General features: G+C 37.0%; 1 protein-coding gene across 5 annotated transcripts in view; it reads left to right on the plus strand.

Moving 5' to 3' along the window:
* Positions 1-26,156, plus strand: part of USH2A (usherin) — a 394,137-nt gene that overhangs the window by 158,640 nt on the left and 209,341 nt on the right. For all 5 annotated transcript variants that reach the window (XM_069800131.1, XM_069800130.1, XM_069800132.1 and 2 more), the window contains exons 28-32: positions 1,883-2,086; positions 2,209-2,289; positions 4,572-4,757; positions 16,507-16,620; positions 19,003-19,164. In XM_069800131.1, coding sequence (XP_069656232.1) covers positions 1,883-2,086; positions 2,209-2,289; positions 4,572-4,757; positions 16,507-16,620; positions 19,003-19,164 — 747 coding nt within the window. The remainder of the gene's footprint in view (positions 1-1,882; positions 2,087-2,208; positions 2,290-4,571; positions 4,758-16,506; positions 16,621-19,002; positions 19,165-26,156) is intronic.

The following is a 26,156-nucleotide window of genomic DNA, read 5'->3' on the forward strand; positions in this document are numbered from 1 at the left end:
CTGCAGAGCTGCATTGAAGCCTTGTGATTTCACAGCCTAAGAATAGTTTGAATCAAATCTATGCAGTGGCATTCACAGATAGCTCAAAAATATTGTTTTAAGTGTTCTTCTAGCTGTAGGTATCACATATATTATAATCTTCCTCCAGGTTCTGTGTGCATAATATTTATGGCCCAAAAGAGCTAGCCAGTCGTACCCTGTCAGTGTTGCCTCATAGCAGATGGTATAGCCTCCTGAGTGGATGCATTCGCAACTCCTGCAGCAAAGAGATCTGTGAACAAAGAATCTAGGGCAAAATAACATCTAAAGTGAATGTCTGAATGGCATATTGAGGCACATCAATAAACATTACTTTTTTCGCCGAGCCTCCTCAGCATGCAGCAAAATAAGATGGTGGCTGCGACTTTATATTCAGAGTGTCTGAAGATAAAAACATTCTTTGTGTTCCTAAATGTAGATTTAGATGAGCAAGATTAGGCATTACAGCTTTGAAACATACTTTTATTTAGGACTATAATGATGTAATGGTATGATAATAGAATATGGAGACCTTCCCGGTTTAATAAATATTTACAAAAGATTTTCTCAATTAATGGCTGCTTGGTAGTTAATTTTCAATGAAGGAATGTTGTTTTGCTCACGGCAAATGAGGGATAAATATCCTTTTCCTCCCACCCCACCTCCGTGTCAGTTACAACTTTAAGAAATTTCAGCTAGAGTCTGTGGGCCTTTGCATGGGTCCACCACATGCCCTCCTGAGAGGTTATGTATTCATTTTAAGGAGCAGTCTGTCTAAATTCCTAGCATTGTGGAGAGAGAAGGTGTTTTAGAGGATGATTCAAAATGGGTGTCCACCTTCAGTGCCCCTTTCTTTTTGCATGAACTATGTATGGATATTAGATTCTCAAATTGGGTGGCTAAGTAAAAATACTACTCTGATCTGCCACCTTGCAGTAATAAAGGCAATAAAAATACATAAGATATAAATACAATGCTTTCACAAAACTAAAAACACTGATTGGTGAGAGGCTGATTTTTAATTTACAAAGTTAATTTTTCAATGAATTGAAGTCTTCAGTTTGGTTACTGTTTACTTTTGGATTTATGTTAAACACCAATCATTGTACTTTACTCAGATTTGAGAACTATTTTGTATCAAGTTATTAATTTCTTTATAAATTAAGTTACAGATGTATATAGAAATTTTAACAACTGCATCCTGAGTTTTGTAGTGGTGTTTTTACTGCAAGTAACTCATTTAACATATTGGTAATGTTGAAAGGAATGTTACATACACACACACACACACAGAGAAATATATATAAGTATATAGAGAAATAAATATAAAATGAAGTTACTTAATTTTTTTTTTCATAAATGAACAGTTTGGGGTTATGTTTCTAGAGTATGTTTTTTAAACAGCATACCAGTTATATCCCCATTAGGATAAACTGATATACCTCTGTGATCTCCTGAAGTTAATTATATTTTTAATCTAGATATTCTTCTCAGTTTGAGGAAAAGCGTATATTAACAAAATATTAGCAAGCAGCAGAAAGCTGATTTTCAAATTTAGACTCACTTTTATGGAAATAATTTTAAAGAGAGAAGTGGCAGAAGAGAAAACAGAAAGCTATTTCCTTGTGGGATGGAATTGATAACAATGAAAGTGTAGTTCAGTAAGGCAGGAACTCAATGCTAGAATACCAGGAATTTTTACCAGCTTAGTGTCTTGAAAGTGGGGACAGAATGTCATGTTGGAAGTCAACATATTCACATTACAGTCTTTAATGCTGAAAATATAGAATTGAAAGGAACAAAAGCTATTCTTAATTAATGACTGAAGCTCTTTATGTGATACTAATCCCTTACTGTTTGGTAGGTTTCGGTGGTTGCATGAAGGATGTTAAATTTACACGAGGTGCTGTCGTTAACTTGGCATCTGTGTCCAGCAGTGCTGTCAGAGTCAATCTGGATGGATGCCTATCAACTGACAGTGCTGTTAACTGCAGGGGAAATGACTCCATCCTAGTATACCGAGGAAAAGAGCAGAGTGTTTATGAGAGTGGTCTACAACCATTTACAGGTAACACATTGGTTCCTTAACTGAAATACATCATTTTTATTTCATTCTGTATTAATGTATTACAGTGTTCAGTGTTTGTTTGTTTGTTTTTTCTCCTCTATACTTCTCTATGTTCTTTGAAGAATACCTTTATAGTGTGGTGGCCTCAAATGAAGGAGGATCAGTATCTAGTGTGTGGACCCGTGTTCGTACAAGAGAATCAGGTAAATATAATTTTAAGGCTTACTTATTCCCATTTTTCATTAACTATCTAATGTCAGGTTGGAGAAAATCCTGCCACAACAATTTTGAGTAATGTAAGTTGCACAGTGTTTCTGAAGGAGCAAAACTGCTTAATGCTTTGAATGGGTACCTAATTACTATCTTCAGCTATAAAGTGTTCAGGCAAGTATCTTCCACACATGATTCAAGGTCTTTTCCAAATATATATTAGATTATGCAGTTATGTGAGAGCAAAGAATGTGAAAGGATTGAACTGCATTGAGTAGGAAGAGCCATGCATCTAAGTATGTTCATACACGCACATCTAACCTCACGTTACGAGTCTGCTGGAGTAAGTAAATCTGTATTTTCCTATGTATAACTTAGTTATACAATATCAAGTGTAGAGAAAGGATATACTGGATTAGCAGGCACAAGCTGTGGAAGATAAGAGGCCCTGTAGTTACTAGGGAGAAGAGGGTCTTGTGAAAGTTTTTCTTTACATGACCTGCGCGTGGGTATGTTGCTCAGTGCTGCTGAATGAGGATTCTTTTAACAAGTAGTCCATAGATTGTGTGTGAAAATATGGCAATATTTACTAGAAAAGCAGCATGTGGTTTGTGGATGAGGTTTCAAAGTAGGAACATAATATGTGCTGAGCCTTAAAGAACAAATTTTTCATATATTTTATGAAGAAAACTTAAAGGACCTTTTTCTTCTGTTCAGTGTTTTTGCAAAGCTTATTGAGCCAGCAAGTTTTTGAAGATTTACAGTTCACATATTTTATTTAACCAATTTTCCTCCTTCTCTAAATTGAAGCCTAATTGCATTCCATCAATGTAGAGAATTCTTTTGATGCAAGATATTCAATGTATGATCTTAAAAAATGATACGATACCTGTGTAAATATTGGACTTGCAAATGCATTCTTATACAACTTACTGTCATTATTTTGTGTAGCACCCAGAAGAGAGAAAATACATGCATATTTTTGTATCAACTGTGTGACAACTATAAGGTTTACCATAAATTTATGTTTGCAAGCTGACCACAACATTGAGCAGTCCCTGTTCCCCGGGGTTGGAGAATAATTGCGCTATTTAATTATTTTTGAGTTGGTTTTGTTATGTCCCTTATGAGAAGACCATCTGCTATACAGTAGCTTACCTTGCCCTATGATACACTTCAGAACTAATAAAATCAATATATTACTGTAGTAACTGAAGCTTTCCTAGAGTATCACATTCTTTCTTTACACAAGAATCACAACTTCCAGGTATTTTTATACTTTCCATTCTGGTACCCTTCTTATAAAAACCAGGGCTGCATTCATATTTAATGAAACTAAACAGTAAAATCACAAAAAAAGAGGTTATTTGATGGTGAGAAGAGCGAATGGTCATCAGCAGGGCTAGGGAGTCCACATGCATTTACAGCAAACTCATCATCCATCATCCTGCCATAGTGTTCCTTGGGCCTTTCCTCTTCATCCCTTGTGCAGTCATCTGTGATGAAGTTGTTACTGGCCAGACCTTTCCTTGGTATAGTAATATCTAATAAATAGTTAAAGGTTATGGGAAATGGGATGATTTTTTTTTTATTATTAGCAACTGTATGCATATATGAGCTTGGCTTTCCAGTTCTTTTAAACATCTTCATTTTCCTTTTTTTCTCTTTTTTTCTTTTTATAATATGGAACGATCAGAAGTGAAGGATTTTGCAAAAAGGCCTTACAAATCTCTGCTTTGCCCTGAGACAGTTGTATAGTATTGTGGCAATATGAAAATAAATGGAAGAGCTTAAATTTTTTGAAGTACTTTTGTAAATGAGAATGCACATTTTTAGAAATGTTTCTTAGTTGTGGCATTCTGTGTCTTAGATATCCAACAGATAAATATCAAACCTTTTTCTATTGCAATACTGTCTTGCTTCATTCAGTTGTATGATTATAATGCCTGAACTTGTTAGCTACATACAATCCACCTCCTCTCTTTGTGAGTGATGCTTAAATATGTTTGATACATTAAATGTTTTTCGAAAATCGCAACAAGACAAGAAGGAATGTTATGTAGATGGAGTTTTGATGGTTTTGAAATATAGCTTAAACTGAATAGCTCAAGATGTGCAGTCATATTAAATCAATGCTGAAAAGTTACAACTCTAATAAATTGTATTTATGCTAATGGTTGAGTCTGATTTACTGCAGCCATTAAAAGTGAAGAATAGGGGCAATAGTCTCCTTAGAACTGCCATTTTCTCTATTTTCTATTTTATCCTTCTACAGTTCCACAAAATGTGCCAACTCCCTCCAGAGTTCACAGTATAAATGGTTACAGCATTGAGGTCACCTGGGACAAACCTGCTGGGGTCATAGGTGTAATTGAGAAGTACATTTTGAAAGCATATGAAGAGGATGGTCCCAATGTACCCATCACTAGTGCTGAGCTTGCTGACACTAGTATGCTCACAGGTAAATGTTGTTAAGTACCATTTTTTATGTACAGCTAATAACACGGGATGCTTATACCTCCTTTTGTGGAGCTATAAAGTATTAATTGTCTATTTTTGTGTATACACAGCATAGCTAACGTTTGGAAGGGTAGTATTTGTGTCATCCACATACATAGCAATATACTGACTTCAAAGAACAATAGAAATTAAGATGCAACACAAATACTAAAAAGCAATTTGATTTAAGGTATGCCTTCCCAACCTATTGATGATCTGGGGGGAAAATGCTTTTTCTGTTTGCCTTTTTTTGCTTAGTATATGTGATTTTTTTTTTCCTTCCCTGTTGTTACATCCAGTTCACGTAAATTAACTCTAAATGTGGGTCCCATAAGATACTATTTGACCTGATATATGAAAGCACTTGATATACTTGCCTAATTTTGATCATATAAACCTAACTGATTTCAGTGGGAACTAGCATGCATTTATGTTAATCAGATGCTTTGGTTGATACCACTATGATATGGAGGTGCGGGTTATTATGGAATAAAAGGAATTTGGGGCCTTTGGTTTATGGGGTTTCGTCACTGTTGAGCTGTGGGTTGTGGACAGGAGCTGTATGAACCACTGCACATGAGATGTTTCCTGGAGTCCTTTTACCCATGGGAGGCAGATGTTTTTAGGAAGAAACACTGGATTCTCTTTCTGCTACACAGAGAACGTTTTGGGACCTCTCTTCCTGGCAGGATAGCGTGGATCTGGCTTTCTGCTCTCTATTAATAGACTGCCTTAGCTGGCTGCTACAAAGTTGCCTGGGAAGGGAGCATATTACAGACAACAGTCTGGATTAAGTTACATGATGACTAAATGGGGCAATAGTACAAAATCTTACTTTCATTATAACAGATTGTGACCATAGATTTGTTTATATACTCTCTAAAATTGATTCTATAATTCATAACAATTAAAAAAGTGCTAACGAGATAATGTCCAAAGCTGATGCTTTGATTTGGCTCAGCTTTGGCCAATATAACAGTTTTAGAAAGTGCCTTAGCCCACAGGCAGTATATTATTGCTGCTTTCCTGAAGCCCAGGTAATATGTGCTTAGTGTTTTTACGTAAGTATATAAGTTTTGTGTTGTTTCTCTGAAATAATGTATGTATACATTTTCAAGAGCAAACATGCACATATTTTGTTTTCTTCAATTTGAAATATCTTGACTATTTGTGAGTAATGTGCTTACAATACCAAAACTGCATGGGCTTTCTATTCTTACTGTGATTTCTTTGATGAACTTGTTGATTTGAATACTGTTTATCTATGCTGTAAAGCAATACAAATTATATTAGTAGAAATTAAAGACCATAGTAGAAGCATATGGATTACATAGCTTATTTACAGCTGATGGTCAGAACCAAAATTTTGTTTTAATTTGTTGGCATTGTGCCATGATTATGTGTCAGGGTTATGAAAAAGTCTACACCAGGCTGGACAGGTAAGAGGTTATCGGCATACAGCTTTCAGGAAGCAGAAGAATAAGACATTCCTTTATATTAAGTGGATATAGTAACTGGATCCCAGTTCTTTAGTCTATTATAACAGATAGCTGTTGAATACTGCAAAATAAAATGACCCTGTGAACTTAAGAATGGCTGTATTCAACCATTGACCTCTCTGACAATGTCAGATTGTAGATGCTTAGGAAGAAAATGTAAGAAATGTGCTAAGCATAGGATGAGTCTTCCTGTTAATACAAATTCAGCTGGTAGTTTGTGGAATTCCTGAGCTGAAAGTTGCATCTGGACCATCATGCTTAATGGTCTGTGGTAGAATTGCCTTTCTTTTTTTTAATACATTTATGCTTTTGGCTTCTGTAACTTGCTATGGCAGTAAGTTTTCCAATTCAGTTTTGTGCATGTGGAAGAAGCACTTCCTTTTGTTATTTGTAACTGCTGCCTAATAGTTTAGTTATGTATTTTCCAATTTTGGCATTGTATGAAATATGTAATTCATGTCCTCATGCCGAGTTCAGAGCTGAGACAAATGAAAAATTAAATCACTGATCTTGAAATTATTTTACCTTCAGCCCATTGATTTCAGTGAAGCCTACACAGACAGACTACTCTGTGGACATTGGGAAATGGTTACCCACAAATGTGAGACTCCCAAGAAAAGGTGTGGCTTTCCCTGCTGAATTATCTTTTCTGGTTAATCAAAATTTAACATAAACACAGAACCCCACCAGAAGATGCTGTCTTTGCTTACTTTTCCTTTGAGTTTGCTGAGAAGGGAAAATTTGCTTATTTTCTCCCTAATTTCAGGGAAATTTCTTTAGAAATTCATTTGTTGAATTCCATGAGAAGATGCTACAGTAAGCGCAACAGCAAGGCTTGCTAATGCAACAGGAGAGAGGAAAGCACCACAGCTCTCAGTGGGATCACTGATGAATCAACTCTGGTATTTTTCCACTCCCTCGTTCAGCTTTTTATTCACTGTTAAGCCTAGGCACTACTTAATCTGGTGCTTGCAAATGTATCTGAGGGCACTGACAACACCCTTTATCTTATTTTTTTCCTTGTTGTGTTTTGGTTTATACTTAGACTGTAAATTCTTTTGAACAATTACTATGATCTGTTCTGTGCAGTAGGGTCCTGAGTCATAACTGGAGCGCAGTAACAAAAAATTATTAATAGCATTACCCATTTCCCAGAAGGCTGTCCTGCGTGTGTCAAATTCAGAAGAACCTGTTGTACCCTTGTCAAGAAGAAAAAAAGCTGAGCTAAATGTTTAAGGTAAAGTAGGTCCTGAAATGAGCATAATCCCACAGTCTCAAGTGCCTATTTCTGACTCCTCAGAATCCAAAATCCTTCAGATCTGACCCTTTAAAACGTCAAAATGTTTTTTCCCTTTCATCCAAGAAAGGAATATTCAGCAGATTTAAATCCTTAAAGTGAGGTTCTGACCGTTGAACCAGGAGTTTATTGGATAAGGTAGTATATTTCAACATGGTGTTCAGGATCTGTATTCTAGGATGAGAGTATAAAGTTAGAGTGTAAATTTTGGGGGTTCAGGGAATACTGTGCTAGCCCATCTTGCCTTCAAAGAAACATGTAAAAACATTGATACACTTTGGATACAGCCAGTCACACTCAGGAGAGTAATAAAGGAAGTACAGGGACATCACATCAAAGAATTTTTTTCCTAAAGGCTGGGTTGCTTTACTTTGTATTCCAGTGCATTCCACATGCTGTTACTATGCTGCCACCAAAATTTGGAATATAAATTACAATCAGTATTTAAACAAATGAAAGAAGCTTTAGAACACACTGTTTCAGTGCAGGTTTTGAGCAGCTTTTGCTTCTACTTTCCTTTGGAATCCAGAATATTGCAGAATCGCAGGATCATTGGGTTTGGAAGGGACCTCTTGAGATCATCTATTCCATCTCCACAGCTCAAGCAAGGTCAGCTGGAGCAGGTTTCCCAGGACCATGTCCAGTCAAGTTTTGAATATCTCCACAGATGGAGATACTCCTCTGTGGGAAGCCTGTTCCAGTGTTTGAGCACCCTCACAGTAAAAAAGTGGTTTCTTGTTTTCAGGTGGAATTTTGTGTATTTCAATTTGTGCCCATTGACTCTTGTCCTGCCACTAGGCACTACTAAGAAGAGTCCTTCTCCTTTGTTCCCTCCCGTCAGGTATTTATACACATTGATAGATCACCCTAAGCCTTCTCTTTTCTGGGCTGATTAGTCCCAGCTCTCTCAGCCTTTCCTCATAAAAGACATGCTCCAGTCCCTTTATCATCTTAGTGGCCCTTTTGTATCATCCACAAACTTGCTGAGGGTGCACACTTCCCCCATCATCAAGGTCATTAAGGAAGATGTTGAACAGTATTGGCCCCGGGATGACCCCTGGGGTACACCACAGCTGTCTTGCTTCTAGCTGGATTTTGTGCCACTGATCACAATCCTCTGACACTTCTCTTGTCAAGCAAATAGGAGAAATACATTTTATAATTCAGGTCGCTCTCATTGTAGAATTCAGGAGATCAACAAGCCTCTAAATTTTACCAGCTCCCAATTATGGGCAGTGAAGAACACTAGTGAAACCTGCAAATAATATTTAAATAAAATATCCTGCAAAAGAATTCACAGATGTCTGGTGTTCCTCTTAAGAGATTTCTCTTTCAATTTTGTACGTTTTTTGCAGTTCATCCTGCCTGTGTCATTGCCACAATGGCCAAGCGCTGAAGCTGTGGCTGCACACGTGATAATGAGAAAATTGTTGACGGCTTCCCCTCTGAATGCCCACGGTCGCTGTTCCCTCCTTCCCTTGACACGTGTTTATAATTACTTTTCACCTTTTAGTCTTCTACGCTCGGCAGATGAATATCTCAGGAAAAGTTAATTTAATGATTTAATATGGTTAATCAAAGTGGCTCGGCTGTGCCTCGGCTTTGAAAGCGCTCTAGCTAGGGAGTCTCTCAGAAGAGGAGATGGGGCCTCCTGCCCGTGACTGATAGGCCCGGGCTCGCCGGTGGGGCCGCAGGACCGGGGGAAGCTTGCTGCCAGACTGGCAATCGCCCGCGCTCAGAGAAATGCCGCCGGCGGAAAGATTTTCCCTCTCAGGGAGAGCTCTGCCGGGGCCGAGCAGGCGCTGCCGAAGCAGCCTGTGGCTCTGCGCCCCGGCCACCGCCTCCGGCGGGGCCTGGGAGTCACAGGGCCTGCGGGCGGCCGGCCCCACAGCGCCGCTCAGGGCCCCACAAGGCCTGGGGCAACAGCTGGCGGCATCGGGGGCCAGCTGCTCCCCACAGGCCAGGAGCCGAGGGTGGCTGCGTCACAGGCCGGGGAGTGCCTGCGTTGACAGGGTGACCCTAAAACGAGAGCTTGCTGTCTGTGGTAGCTCTTAGAAAATGTTGTTTTCTTCGGGGTGCTTGGATATATGTGGGGCGATTTACCACAGCCGGGTAGTTTGCCACCTGTAACTGTTAATGAATTCCTCGGCTATTACTTTCATGCACTTGAAATTACTTGAAAGCTCTTGGTTTGCACAAATATTTTACACACAAACCACTCCTATGCTGCAGTTAACGAGGCTTTTGTAAATTTGTAGAAAAGACTTGCAAACCAACTAATATAAATATATGTAGGGCCAGAGCACTAGGAGGACTCCCAAACCCCTACTCCAAGTTGGGACAAATATCTAATGTTCTAAAACTTTTCATGTAGATACAAAGAGTCATACTGTACTAGCCAGGTTTGGTATATTTAGCTTGTTTATTTACAACTAAAATCCAACAGAACATTTAAAGTAAAAAAAGCTGAAACTTTGTATTGAAAAATATACTTTTCAAGATCTGCTTCATCAGATGCTTGAACCACGCTTAAATACAAGAGTGATTGTCATTTTCAGGTATATTATTTCTTTTTATCATCATTGCGTAGAAGTAACCTTTGGTCGGAGGTACAGATAGATGACAGAAAACATCTAAATATTTCCCATAGCCAGAAGAACAACAGTATGCACTTTACAGTGCTCACGCCACAGTGTGTGAGATCTGGAAAGCTGTATGCATCCTCCCCACATGAAGGGATATCATGTACTGAGACCCATGTAATGATTAGGGTTGTGATGCTTGTTGTTGGCCTGTTTTGTCCCTGTGGGTGTCTGAAGGAGATTTGGTCTCTCTGTCTCTCTCACCCATATGCACTCACTCATATCCACTCTCTCGGTAGGAGGAGCTGATGGAGTATACCAGAAGCTGCACCTCAGCCCCTGCTCAGATCCCAGTTTGACTGCAGCAGCTAATGCAACATAGGGTAGCCAATAGATCTGTCTATGCCCATTAGGCTTCTGTGAGTTGTCAGGTGGTTCTTGAGCTCCTAATGACTCTAAATCAGAGTGGCAGAATGTAGGTTCGCATGTCCTTTCGTTCAGCTGGCTTTAGCAGACTAGCAGCGTATTTTTCAATATATGCATTTTAAAACAGAAATTATATTAATATTCTGCAATATTAAGGTTCTAACTTGATTGAGTTTAGACCTAAATGAATTGTGTTTACAGTCCGATGCTGTTGTATAAATTTATTCATATGAAATGTAAATAGTCTGATTAAATAAACCTGAACATTTTATCAAAATTACATCAACTCTTAGCTACGTACCAATACTTTTATTAATAAAAAGAAGAACTTCTTAACGTCTGTGAGGATGGAAAGGATTATTAATATGTTTTTTAATAGACAAAAAAGTTTGCAAAAAAGTTAGCGGTCTGTCTCTCTCTGCAAACTTTTAAAATTAATCATCCTGCAGAAAATGAACAAAGTGACAAAATTATCTGGAAGGATCAAGAGTACCATAGTGATAGACATTAAAGGACCAATGCTCTCTGTGGTTAATTAACTCTTGGTGCAAAATTGGACTGTTGGGCTAAGATTTTAGGAAATTAAAGCAGCCAGAGAGTTGCCGTCTGTTATGGGCAGCGTAACAGGCTTCCTTGAACCACTGCAACCTGAATTGCATCTTCAAGGCCAGTGGTGCTTTTGTATGGTTGGTTATGAAATTTTTCTGTTGGGAAAAAAGGGGTCTTCTGAGCCACAGAAATCCAGTAACTAAAGTAAACCTTTTTTTGTTCTCATAAGCCAAAGAGTTGGAACAGGTGCCCTCTTGTTCAACAATTCTTCAGAATTTTATAACTCATACTATAGTTACGGTAGAAGATGCTTTAAAAATGCAGATGTATGTGACAGATTGATGTGCCCAGGCTTTCAGTCCAGAAATGCATATGTGGAAGACGCATGTACTTAAACAGTTTTTGCTACAATCTGTCAAAAACACAAAGTCAGTTGAGGACTTCCTTTTCTGGTCAGTGGACTGTGATTAAGTGTACTGTGGCAATGATGCATCTCGACACACAAGTGACTTTGTTAGACAGATGCTGTACGACCTCAGGCATTCAAGTTGGCTAAATAGTCTTTAGGTTTGGGGAGGGGACATTTGGTAATTTTTTTTTTTTAAGAGCTTAAACAAGAATTAAGGTAAATCTATAAGGTCAAGTGTCGTTTCAATTGCAATATGTATATTTCAAAATAGGTCCTTATGAACTAGAGTGATAGGGAGGAAACAATGAAAAAATCTGGAAGGGAAGGTCCCTTTGGCAAAAAATACACTTGGCTTGTGAAACAAATGGCATTTGTGTGGGTAAGCTCTGTGGCTGACTTTGGGAATCTTAACATTCAGTATCAGAGCTGAGTTTTAAGGCCGCATATGAAAGTAGTGCCTGGTTATGATTAAAATTAGCTAAATTTACCTGTAAAAAAAATAAAAAAATTGAAGTAGCCTTGCAAAATTTTCCTCTTCCACCTTCTTAGCTGAGTGCATTTTTTTGTGTAAGTGAGGAAAAGAACTTTAGTATTTGTGTTACATCTGTAAGATTAAATAGCTTTTTTTGTGTGAGATATATGTGTGGGTGAGTGGGTTTAGTTTTGTTTTTATGGGAAGGCTCCTTCAATAAATGTATTTTAAAAAGCTCACTTCAATTTATATTGGTTTAACCAATTCATTACACAGAGAAAAAGCTGTATAAGTTACCATAAGCAAGTGTGTCTTTTCATCTCTGAAGACCTGGTGGTGTTTTGAAGCAACTTTCTGAAAAAGTAGGATGACAGATTGGAACAGTGAAGCAGCTGCTTTCATAAAAGTCTTTTAATTGGATGAGGAAATTGCTAAAATACTATAATTGCCTTTGAATCTATTTTTCAGTGTTTGTGAACAGAATATTAGCCTTCGTGCCTTAGTGGTAAAACAATTTTTTTCCTTGATGAGACTACTTTTCCACTCAAAATCTGCCACAATACTGTGGAATCTGGCTGAGCTACCTGAATATACAAGACCTCCCTTTTATATCTACTGAACAAAAGAAATGTCTGGTTTATGGAGAAGTGAAAGGAAGAAGCTGGATATTTAATCTTCTTATATACTGTATGCATTAGAATGATGAATGGAGTGGATATAAAGATGCAACTAACTCTGACTAGTCTGTGCATCCATTTTAACATAAATTCATTGTTGACCCTTTTCGACTGTCCATGTCAATGTTTTTATCCCTTATCTGCAAGAATGAACCTAGCGTTTTCTCTCTGACACAACTCTAAACCTCAACTTTAAATATTGAAAATAATTAAAGATCATTTAAATAAAAGTATAGAAAATTAAATACTACTTTTGCATATAAAGTGGGCTTAATGTTCTAGGTGTGATTCCAGATCACTCTTTTAGACTGTTAACTTTACATTCATATTTAACAAATGACATTATTCAGTTTCATGGGGTCACTGTGTCAAAATGTCTGTGTTAGAACTTTAATTTATTTCCAAAGGTTCTTTGAGTGGGCAGATAGGAGTGGTGTGTTAGAATGATTTACCGTCTCCGATTCCCCATGTGGATTTTAAGGCTTGGAACGTAGTCTATGATGTAAATTTTAAGTCTAGATGGATTCAGCTGCTCTGTAGTGGCAGGCTGAATGAATGGGACTCATATCCCAAATGTGAGAGGCTGACCCTCTTCTTAAATATCGATGATGCCTCTAATTCTTTCTCCTGATCAAAGTGACAATTTATCTACCTCTCTCCTGTTAACATTAATAAAATATACACAGGTGTGGTTGTGGCCAAATTTTGCTTTGTTAGCATCCTGTCTTGGAAAGCCTCATGGACTCTTATCAGATCAGCAATTATTGGGTATAGACAAGAAATGCCAGTCTGAGAGTGTGATAATTGAAGAGTTAGGGAAAGTTTTTTAAAGCTGTCAACCAACTTCATTGGATCATAAGCTATTTTTTATTGCAGAATTTATTTTGCTGTGCTATAAATTAATTCACGTGTATCAGTGATGATCTTTGCAATGGGGCTGCTGACTTTGTACTCTAAGATAGTCAGACACTGAGTGTAAATTTCACTGACTGACTAAAAGTGCAGAGGAAATGAGTGGGTAATGAGAGCAGAGCAGCCAGTTCCTTAATTGAATTAAAAGCCGGGTGACACCAATGCAGACACCTGTCCAATTACAGACAGGCCAAGGTGTTTACCATTGCTGTACAAGCGATTTGAAGATGACAGAAATCTTTCCGCCCACAGATTAACATAATGAAGGAGAACAGATTACAGTGGATGCTGGCCAAACAGATAGGTTGGCAGCTGAGAAAAAAGTAGTTTGCTGAAGTATGTAAATAAAATCTGTGCACTTTCTATTGCCTACCTATGCAGCACATCTGTTTCTTTGTTGAAAGAAAATAGTGCAAGAGTACATGTGAAGGAAAAACATTATTTAGGAAATGAACAAATTATTTTTTAAGTTGCTGCCTTTGCTGAATGAATTTTTTTAACATAAACCTCCTGTTGCAAAAGAGTTTATTTGTTAGGGTGGGTTTTTTTCAAATTCTCACTGCCCTTCACAAACCTGCCCATGCAACGTACACTCTGTTGCGCTGCAGGTGCTTTATATAAAACCTTTCTGCTTTGTCAAAAGTAAACCAAACAGCCCAATCCAAACCTTCTACAGCTATGGGCATCTTTCTGGATATGTGCTACTGCAGCTCTCGGTGCCTGAAGCCATTGGTGACCCCACAGAGTGTCTTCCATCAGGAAATGCAAGGAGCATTAATTCACTGCTTCATAAGAAAAGAATGCTACAAGTGCTAAACGTACAAATAAAACTAAATTGCTTCCTAAAGCACAGCAGAGTGAATAGAGAGATGGCATATACACTATGCCATGCTCCTCTTGACCGAGAACTTGCAAATGTCACAGTGAGAGGATTTGGTTTCTGCATGTGTTTATTTGCTGAAGGTAATTCCAGTAGTAGCTTTTATATTTTCCCGTGTTTAACCCTCTATGATCTGGAAATAAGTGCTTTGTACTAAGCCTTATCCAAGTTTTTTGACTGATGAAATTTCTGTGCCAAAGAATTTACTGTAGATTCCAATATTCCTGCTTTACAGGGATAGTAATGCATTAAAACATCATTATTTTTTATATTTTGCTTTTTGAATGCTCTTAAAAATATTTGCCCTCCATCTCAGGAAGATTACAGGCACATTTGCCTCGGTAGTGGCTGACACAATGTTCTTTTTCTTTCCTGGCACATTTACATTAGCTAGTGAGATGGTAGTACAGCTTTCCACTGTTAACTGGGAATTTGCAAAATTGAAACTATAACCAGAGAGAGCAGATTCTGATCAACTGGTTTTAGTTTAACACTGCTTCGAAATAAATGTGATTACTTCTGAATATCTCTCTGTGTGTATGAGTAGAACTGGACCTCAGAGAATTCAAATAGAGAAAGATCATTGCAATGCTAGCCTTTGAAGTTTTTGGATTAATTACCAGAAAAGACACAAACATTACTAATTCAGTGAAAGCTAATCTCATATTTTCCATGTGAACACACCTGTTAGTAAACACAATATAAACATTCACAGACTTTGGTTGTCCCACTCAGAAAATAATAAATTTATGCTGTAACTCTTAACTTCCAGCATCAAATTCTCCAGGCCCTTTTTGTGAGTATAAAGGGCTTATGTGAGGGAAAAAAAAAATTTTTAATGAACCCCAAAGTTATGCTACATTCTATTTAGTAACTCAATGAAGAGCAATAATAAGGACTAATTTCTTCTACCTGTTTTTGTACATGTAATGCTGAGGGGGTTTGCAGTCTTATTGTACTATGGGACATTTAGTCAAAAATCATGATTCTCTGAGGTACTGTTGTTTTTGAAGCTGCTTTGCAAAACCCTAGTGTCGGACAGTTCTGAAATAACATAGTTTGCTAGAATTATTTTTTTTTTTAATGAAACACCCCATCGATTTTACTAAAAGCTGAGACCCGAGGTGAGAACATGGTTTGAAATAAAACTTGACATGAATTGGCCTTCTTTTAATTACTACTGCATTTTCATTCCATATTACTTTACTGTTGGACCTACTTTGAAATGGGAACTGCTGATGTTTCTGAAAATGACTGTGAACCACATTTTCTTCTATGTAGTACTTCTGTATACTGCAGTTCCAAATATTGTGTAACTTCCTGAAGTGGTAAGCAGTGATTTGTTGCATTCGCTACAACAAGGAGCTGATCAATATGTGGGAATCTAGCAAGTACTCTTCACTAACATAAGCAGGACCTGAAAAAGCATAAGATTACAGATTTTTTTTCTTGTAAACTCTTGGGTACTGTGTCACCTGAATTACGTTACTGGAATAGTATAGCAAATATGTGGTCTATATGCTGCCACTGAAGTAATGGAACACAAGTGGGATGTTTCATACAAAAAAAGAGATTTCCATTTATAGATGAATAGGGGCATTAAAAAATTTTGTTCTGGAAGAGAGTGAGAATTCCTTGGAAAAACAAAATGAATAACTGAAAAAACTTTGAGAGGGAGGGACTGAGAAAAAAACCTCCTTTATTGTCATTGTTACATTAAAATATACACCTCAATCTTGAAGTAGTATCCCTTATAGTGAGCATAACTAAAGAAACTTAGCTGCATCATTAGTATTAAGAATGGAATAAAATACCATTTACTCTTAATTTATTTTGCAAAGTTTAAGTCATGGCATAATAGAACTGGAACCTTAAAATAATTTTTCTTCTCCGCCTGTAACAGTGGAAGCCTGTAACAGAAAACTTTAATTTTTTATTTCTGTCTGTGTATATATGTAATCAGTCTGTACACTGTACATGCATAACACCTTGCTTTCTTCTGTTGCAGGCATATTGACGGGCTTGCATCCCTTCACAAACTATGCTGTAACCCTAACTGCTTGCACTTTGGCTGGCTGTACTGAGAGCTTGCATGCATTGAACATCTCCACTCCACAAGAAGGTAAAGTAATTTCAAAGGTCTTGACTTCCACATTTCAGTCATGAATAATAAAACAGGAGAAGAGCTAAATGCTGCAAAGCCATTTGCTGGAAAACCCCAACCTAATTTGATGACAAAGTGCATTGCCAGACCATAATTGCCCCATTTTTTGGGGGGGTGCGAAAATGAATCAAACTCCATACCCTTTAATGACATGCATCTTTAATAGCTGTAATGCAGATTAATGGGCTTTTTAATTGCTGTTACATTGTTCATGCAAGAGCCTTGTCATTAATATGAAGCATCTGAAAGATTAATGAAAGCTTCCTCATTTTACTATGGCTCAGAAGTAAATCTAGAGACAGTCTGACTAAAAAGAATTGATTGTATGGCACAGTATGAAATTGAGAATCAAACGGTTGATTTCCATGGTTTCTTTTAACTGCTAAACACCAGCAATAGGCAACAATTATTTCAGTGTGATGAAACCTCCAAATGCCGATTGAGTTATTTATTAATCACTGTTCAGATTTTCCCTTTTTTTTTTCTAAACACTTTTACATGTTGTTGTGCTCAAACTTCAAGGTTGTGAGTGTAAATTAATGTTTTCTATGCTTACATTAAGAACTAGAGCAGGAAGAAAAAGAAAATACATTACAGTTCTGACTTTAGAGACTAGGCTGATAAGTAATACACATCAATTACTGGAGCAAATGCTCCCCAAATATCTGTGACATATCTAACTCCATTCTCAAGTAAACATAAAGTCCACATCTCCTGGTTCTATCATCCTAAAGCCATGTTAACCCAGTTAAAATCATCAGTTACTCCTATTTTATACCAGTAGAATAATGAAGACTTTGACATGTACTTATAGGACAGTAGTTAATCTTTTGTGATGTGGAGCAGTTTTCGAAAATTCCATCCTTCCCACAGTTCTTTGTTTTATCTTCTCATGTAAACTAGATAGTAATATAGTACCAATAAAACAAAATTCTGGCATGAAGTTATGTGAATTGCAACCATAATGATTAAAAGAATGCTAGAGTGTTGAAGTGCTGCCAAAGCAGGTAGTCATGCAAGGTGCTGTCTTGATGAGGACAGTCCGGAAGATTGCAGTCTAACGTTGCTGGAACAGCATTTTGATGTCAACATGTTAGCAACTTGCCAGCAGCACCAAGCAAATCAAAACCCACTTATTGCCTCTTGGAAGTTCTAAATAAACTGACTGAGTTTGTCTGGTGGCATTATCCATGAAAGGGTGTAGTCTCTGACAGCCAAATATTTAACGGACCCTGTGACGTAAACACGAAATACGGTGTTGTATATTTCTTTCTGGTGTAATATAGTAATTAAAAAAATAAATTGTTTATGTCTTATTTTCTCAGCTTAGTGAATAAGGCAGGAATTCTTACATGGGTTTGAAAGAAATATCCACTGTTTTCAGATGTGCTGTCATATTGGGAAGGTTTAGGCAAGAATAGATTTTTAATATTTTTTTTCCCAGAGATCAAATAAAGCCATGGGGAACATGTGTTTTATCCCTCAGAAGAATTGAACAAAAAGTCAATGTGTGGAGTTTCTATTTTTGGATGCTCTTGTTGCATGCTCTTAGTAACAATAAATTGATGATACAGAAGACAGACACCATATCACACCCTCCAGCTATCCCTGTTTCCCTATTGAAACATTCATTACTTTATATTGTTTTCACATTGCCAGCCACTGCTAGTTATTGTTTTAAATTGCTGGCACAGAGCTTGTAAATTACAAGATATTCCTCCCAGACTAAGGCCCGAGTTCTGCTCCCCTTGTGATATTCAGTGGGATTGCTTGTGCCTCTAGTATATAACTCATTGGAATGGTGAGAGAACTCAGCTTTTAAATTATTATTATCCATTGCCAACTTCCAGTATATTATATACATAAAATATATGCTAAACAAACATTACTAAGTGTATTGAATTAGGAGAAGTCTGAAATAAGGTGTAGTGCCTAAGAATACAGCATCTGCATTTGTGGTTAAAAAGAATTATCACTTTGTAGTTAGGAATAAAAAGCGTGAAGGAAGAGAAAATAATTTGTATTACAAAAAGGACTTTACTGAAATCGTGTGCCCTTCCTCTTGCTCGGTGTTATCAAGCTGGAAAGATAAAGTTATATGAGCTTAATTGTTCTCCTAAAAAGCAAAGAGTGTATCCTTGTCTTTCATAGGAGTTTCTGTTTGGCTAGGAAACCTCACATGTAATAGGACAGTCCTCAAAATGCTGGTATGTTGCAAGCATAAAATATATTCTGAAATTTCAGCCTTACCAAAAATCATTCTGGTAGTAGCTGCTCACTGAAATTATTTATTATTTGTGGAAATATAACATATAATATGTTATACATTTTTTTCACCAGCCCCTGAAGATGTGCAACCACCCACAGCAATGTCCTTTCCCACGTTCTTGCTGATGAGTTGGAGTCCACCAAAAACACCAAATGGTATTATTACACAATATACTTTATATATGAATGGAGTACCAATTTACTTTGGAAATGGAACCAAGTATGTTGTAAAAGGTGAGTTTTGTACTAGGTAGCATGTCAGAAGCGTATCTCATAGTTGCTATGAATAATTATATGACTGACCCTTTCTTATTTTGGAGGAAAAGAGAAATAAATTTTAAATGGACTGGATGCACTCTAAACCCTGACGGGTTCCATTTTTAAAGAATCCTTCATAAAAGTTTCTGCTGAGAGTCTCAGAAATGAATGTTGCCATGGTGTAGCTGAATCATGTGCTATATTGTCCTCTTTCACAGGACCTGAGTCATCTTTTTAATGGTTTTATAACTTTTTGATCTCATAGCATCTGGCTCTCAAAAGAAGTAAACTATAAACTGTTGAAGACAAGATATGATGTACAGCTTTAATAGTTTTTCCTACTGTCTTCCTTAAGAAGAAGAGAATTAGAATTAGAGAGCCACTGTGTTGCTTTCCTGAATAGCCCATATTAAATTCATTTGTTAAAAGCATAAACTAATAATCTGTTTTCTTCTGATAACAGTTATGCAATGTGTCAGTAACCAAGTTATATCAGTACTATTACGTAGAAGCTAAATGACTGTTATTTGGCAGTACAGTGAAGCATAGTAATCTGACTTCCTATTTTAATGTAATTGGTGTAGTTTAATGAAGTATCCAGGTTATTTGTTCAGAGATTATTCAAACAACAGAAAACAAAATAAAAAAACAAATATTAAGCTAGAAGTATCATAGCACAACATAAGCACTATTCTTAACCCATCAGAATTTGTATATGGTAGTAGGTACAACTAAAAATAAAATATTTGATATCGGACAGCTCAAAGGAAAAGGGTACCAAGACTCTACTTTCTTTTTAATGTAAGGCCTTAAAATTCCAAGCCATTTCTGCATCTTGAGTTAGTATAAAACATATTTAAAAATTCATATAGTTCAAATTTCTTTGCCTTGCACAGGCCATAAGCTACTGGTGTGGTGGGTCAGTTTTGACACTGAAAAATGAATCTAGTTAGAGAACCTCCTGAAGGCTGTTGATGATCGCTATAATAAATAGTGCACACTTTAAGGCAAACTTTTTCATTCTGTATTCAAAGGTAATGGATTTTTCGTAACCATAGTAACCTTAGTGTATTTCTGGATAAATACATGAGGTATATACATTCTGGTTTTATTTTTGAATATAAACTACCACATTATGTATTGCTAATAATATGAAAAATAGGATATAGGTTAGCATAATGACAGCTCAAACTAGTGTGCATTTTTCTTCTGCAAAAAAATAAATATTTATCAAAAGTATAGGTTCAATTAATTTCTCCCCCATCCCCCCAGTTTTCTGGTATTCTTGTAGTGGCATTTATCTTTTTTGCAAGATCTCCATTAATCTCTTATTGCCATACCATAACACTATTCTTAAGAATTTTGAAGTGCAAATAGTTGTGCTTCCAATCTCGTTAAAATCATTACTGAAAGTTCATCACAGGAAGTTTTACTGATGTGTTCATCTGCAACCTGGTTATAAATTGACAAGCAATGTTAAAACGTTTGAGGAAATGTTCACCATAATATATTTTTTTGGTTGGTTTTAGATTAATCTCTGTATTCTGACCCATAGCTAAAATTAATGCTTATTGGTAGAAATTGTGGTCAAGTAACTTTTGTAGTTGTTCTTTGAAAATATAGAAGAGGATAATTAAAAAGGGTCAGGACTTGATTCCTCATGTTCTACCTCTAAATCTTGAATCAGAATACATTCAGCTAAACTAGTCCAAGGAAAAGTCATCTGATTCATAAGCTTCCTAGAGGAGGTCCTGTTACTTGTATTTAGAAATCATTTATATTTTTCTAGAAATATTGATATTTTTGGTCCTACTGAGCATTTCATAACTTTGATTTCAATTAATTTTTTAGGCAGACATAAGATATAAAGTGAACAGAGAATCTTGCTTATTCGAAAGAGAAGACTAGTGACTCATATTATGTTGCCATATGCAGTACTGCACAAGAGCCACTCTTGCCTACCATTCTGAACATGGTGTGGAGATCAGGCCGTTTACTTTGGATCCATTTTATTTAGCTGCCAGTTTCTTACTCTGCCTGAGGGGGAAGAGGTGATCTGAGCCAGCAGGCTGGGATTTGGGTCACTAGAAATCCCAGTCATTCTGAATAAGGTTTATTCAAGATCTTGCTTAGATCTGCATATATCTTTAATTTGACCTGGTTTTGCTTCCTTTCAGAGCCCAAGATTTTCTTCTTCATAGGCTAGAGGTAAAAGAGGTATAATGTAATCTTTTCTTTTTTCTTCTTTTTTTTTAAAGCGTTGTGGGTTTACAGTGAAAAGTTGCAGCTTTTGACTTTCTAGTGTTATACATGTCTCTTTCCTACCTTTTTGGCTTTTCCCAGATAATTATCCTTTTCCCTTCAGCATTTATGCTAGTGATATTGGTGACTTACTGCCTCAACATAATATGTTTTTGACCCTAAACAGAGAGAAAAAGTTAATTATCTGACATCTGTTTCCTATTCATTCACCAAAATGATTTTCCCAATTTAATAACTACACGACTGAGTTCCTTACCAGTAGTCTATGCCAGAAAGTTATAGATTCTCTCTGTGTTTTTTGAAGTGCTGTATCTATTGAAATTAAAAAAAAATAATTAAAAAATTATTTTTAGGAAGGCATCAATTCTGTCTAAATATCAGTACTTTCCTAACTTTCACTTCAGACCATGGAAAGTGCAATTGGTTTAGACCCATACTAATTAATCCATAACTTGAGGAGGGATGTGTTTTCTCAACACGATAACTGCAAATATATTGTTAACTTAGTTTCTAATCTTGACAGTTGTTGAGGGCTTGAAATACTCATTGATTTTCATGGAAATTCAGGGGTTTGTTTCCTCTAGGGGTTGAGCTGTAATTAAAAAGGAACCCCTTTAAAAGCACATATGGCAAATGTACACTTTACCACCTTGAAAAGGGAGACCTATTAGGCATCCATTGTCCATTAGTGCCTTTAAATATTTTCCCCATCATGACAAATTTGGTTTCTGTGTCCTGAATAATAAAGCACTGAAATGAAGCCAGCCCCTGTACCGCAACACCTTTGTTAACCATCTGCGATTTTTCTGCTTCCCACCTTTATGCGTTTGTCTTATGTGATACTATTTCCTCATGCAATCTGGGTGCTATTTCACATCCTAAATTCCAGTGAAAGCCTAGTGCCTCCAATGGGTATGGACAAGCCAAGAGGAAATACTCTGTGCAGGATCCCTGGTGGAATTTAGGCTGTGTGAATCCATGCCTCTGTATTCATGTTTTCAAGTCCTCTATGTGAGAGCGCAGAAGCTCCTGTAACTTAGACCAACTGCAGCTGCAGCTCAGGAAAGCAATTGTAATAGGGTTCTGCTCTCCAAACCTGCATACCTTACTGTTCTGTAGAGATAACTAGCAGCTGTGAGGAGATGAAGAAGCTTGTACAGTTATCTTCAAAACTCTTTAACATATACACACTGATCTTACAAAGGCTTTTGATTTTAGGAAAATTTGAGTTGATTTTTCCTCTGGAGAGGAAAATATGCTTCTCTCACCCATCCAAACACTCACAGGCAAAATTGAAGCTTCTACTTTGAAATGTGGAGATTTCTTAACATAGTTCTTTTTTCATATTTTTAAATTTAGGCAAGGTATTTATTCTTGTTTTTTCTTTTCTTTAAATTAGTCTCAAAAATTTCCCACCTGCCTTAGATGAAAGAGAAAACAGGGTGGGGTTTATACTGAAAAGTATTAGACTGCAGTGGCCTGAGCTGGTGATGTCAATACCACCAACAGAAAGGTGGTCGAATAAATGCAGAAAGGTGTAGTGTAAGCAAAGACAGTAATGTTCAGATGTGACCCAAGTGCCAAGTTTTGTTTTGGTGGAAACCTTATTGTGAAGAAACTTTAGAAAAAAGATTAGAGCAAAATATTCCTCTATTCTTAAGTGCTGAACATTTGATGGACTAAGAAAAGGTGTTCATTACCTAACATGTTTACAAAGGGAAATGACTTTGTAGATACCTTTAGAAAACAAAAAATGTTTAAATCTATCTTTGCACTGAGTGTGTCATTGAGGATGCACGTCTGCATTTTCTGCAGCACTAGGTACTTGACAATGTTAACAAATTGTGTTCGTATAATTTTCCTAGCAGAATCTAATGGTTCTTATCATGAATCTTTAAAAGGAAGATATTCGTATTAAGACTCAGCTGTATGAAACTTATTTTTCTCTGCCAACCTGAAAGAAGTGTTTCCAGTTTTTCAGCAAAGAGATCCTGTCAACTACGTTACAAGGACAGGTCCTCAACTGAGTTAAACGGGTACAGAGTTACTCTAAATTACATGCCTAAGAGTTTAAAAAACCGTGACAGACTGCTTTCTACCAGGTTTCTTGGCAAAATATTAAGGAGAGCCTTGGAAAAGGTGAGAAAGAGCTGTCTTCACAATTTTGTATATAAGAGCATGAACTAAGATTTGGGTTATTCAAATTGTTATTTGATCTGAGTGTGGGAAGGCTGATCCTACAAAACCAGGGTAGAATGGGAGCCTTGTTTTCCTGTGAGGTAGAGGCAGATGTTTGACGTCTGTGCAAGCAGGGCTTAGCATATCTGAACTCAAAAAACAGGAGAACCCCAAATTAGTACTTCTGTTTTTTTATGTTGCTCTAAACCAGTAGTAATTACAGTACACAGTATGCACAGCCATGCACAATTATTACATTTTCGTGAAAAATTGGCAAAGTTTTTTGTCCTTTTTATCCCTATGACTACTACTGCTTCTTTTAAATGATAGATCATGATAATGAAAGCAAAGTAATATCAATATCATACTAATTGCCAAGTGAAACAATTTGAACAAGAAAATCCACAGAACTGTGCATGGAGGATCATTGCAATAAGATGTATCACTGCAAGAAGCTGAATCGCTGAGAAGAAAATACTTATTATGTTAGGTTTAAGATGTAGTTCTCGTGGTTACTTTTCATACAGTTTTTAGCACTAGCTGTGTTTAAAAACACCAATTTCCAACCCTAAGGATTTGCGTTCCTTTGTTTTAGGTCCTGCTCAAAGATGGCAGGCAGCTTTTGCCTTAAAGGACAAACAACAGAAAATTCTTTAGTTCTCTGGTATGACTTTATTTCCCATCTTCCATGCTGTAGTGAAATACATATAAATACCAAATGAACCCAATCTGTTCTTTCACTAGAGTGTTTTGGAAAGAATGGTTTGCTATCCAATACAATGTTAGCGCTAGATTTATGTATATTATAACCTGAATGTCACAATTCCTCATTTTTTTGTGAAGCAGAGACTTATTTAAGAGCATTGTGAGCAATGAAAAGTTAGTCTTCACCTCTTCACCATTAGAATTGGTTATCTGAAATGTCTTGCATGTGACCCAGTGAGATATGCCCCAGTGTCTCCTTCTTCTTTTAGGGTCCTGCAATACCATGCTACAGTTCCAGGCCAACCTCTTATATTTGGTTTAGCAATGCATCCAGCTGATAAGGCATATAGGAAATAACATGGTTTCCAGGGTGGCATATAAAGAATGCCTGCTGCTTCAGGCTTTATTGTGGCCTGAGTATGCATTTAAGTAAACATATATTGGTGCACCTAGCACTAGAGGGCAGAGTACACCAGTCTTCCAGGAGAAGCTGCCTTCCTCTAAAAGTTGTAGGCATATAAGAAAGCACATTTGATACACCTGAATTGGCAACACTGACATTGCCAGTGACCGGTACTATCGTAATTAATTCCGCAGACCCAGAATGCAGATTCAGCAGGCACAAAACCAAAGGGCAAATGGGCTGTCTGAGTCTGGCATTCCTGTATTTCAGCTTCAGACAGAAGGATCTGGTACGCTCATTGGACTTAATAATACAGATCTGGGGAATTTAGAAGGGAGGGGGGTGGGGTAAGGGTAAAAGCATTATGTTTATTTGTAGCAGCTCTGTTGTATCATTTTCTATTGCAGTGCATTAGTGCAGTGTTAAATAAAATCTGCTTATTTAAAATCCTTTTAAATAGTGTTTAAATATTTCCTGCTGATACAATCTGCTAAAGTAGTTATCCTTGCTGCAGATTTCAGTTAACCTTGTCGCAGATATTAAGCCTGAAGCTACACGGACTTTTAGGGACCTTGATTATAGAGCAAAACCTAATGGTGTCATTATAAAACCACAGCTGGACAGGCTTCTGGAGTCCTTGTCCTTTGATCAGATTTGGGTAACACAGCAAGCCAGGAGAGAACTCACGCTAACCCTGCTGGAATTGCTGAGCTCTCAGGTTGTTTGAGTACCGCTTTCTAAAAATTAAAATGCAACACAAATTATAAAATGAGAGTGATTGGTACCTCCCAGTCTTCTGTATGTACCAACGCAAACTGGAGCAAATAGCTTCTCCAGAGCTAATAGCTGTAGAACAGGGAGAGTCTTTTTTTTTTTTTCTCGTTTCCCTTCTGGCAGCATAGGAAATATTTTGGCTCTGGGCTCTGTCTTTTTAAACAAAGAGAAGAAAAACATTGATTTCCAGGCTTGTCTAAATTCCATGACAAGAATTAAAACCACTAAAAAATGTAAAACTCCCAGATTATTTTATCCTGTGATCTTACTTCAAAATTAATTGTCAGAATTAGACACATAGAGGCTTCTACATCTTTATTTTCTCCTTCACAGATATTGAGATTGGTCAGCAGACTTAAAGATGCCAAGATCTCTTCAAAAGACAATGTGTACTGAGGAGGACAGATTTAAATCAAGTGTTCATTGAGTTCAATTTGTAAAATTTAAATATGGCCTTTTTTTGTCCTTTTTTTTCCTTTTTTTTTCAAGCAGCAGAGCTTACTGTCCACACATTATCATCTTGGAGGTTTTCTGCAGTCATATGGGTTTGCAGGTCTTCTCCAAGACATCCCTACTGCAGTTAGGTAGCAGCAAATTCTTATTTTGCCACTTTCTGAGATCAGTTTGTTCTAAAGTTGCCTGTGTG

The sequence above is a fragment of the Haliaeetus albicilla genome, chromosome 13 (genome assembly GCF_947461875.1).
Source record: "Haliaeetus albicilla chromosome 13, bHalAlb1.1, whole genome shotgun sequence".
NCBI classification, from domain to species: Eukaryota; Metazoa; Chordata; class Aves; order Accipitriformes; family Accipitridae; genus Haliaeetus; species Haliaeetus albicilla.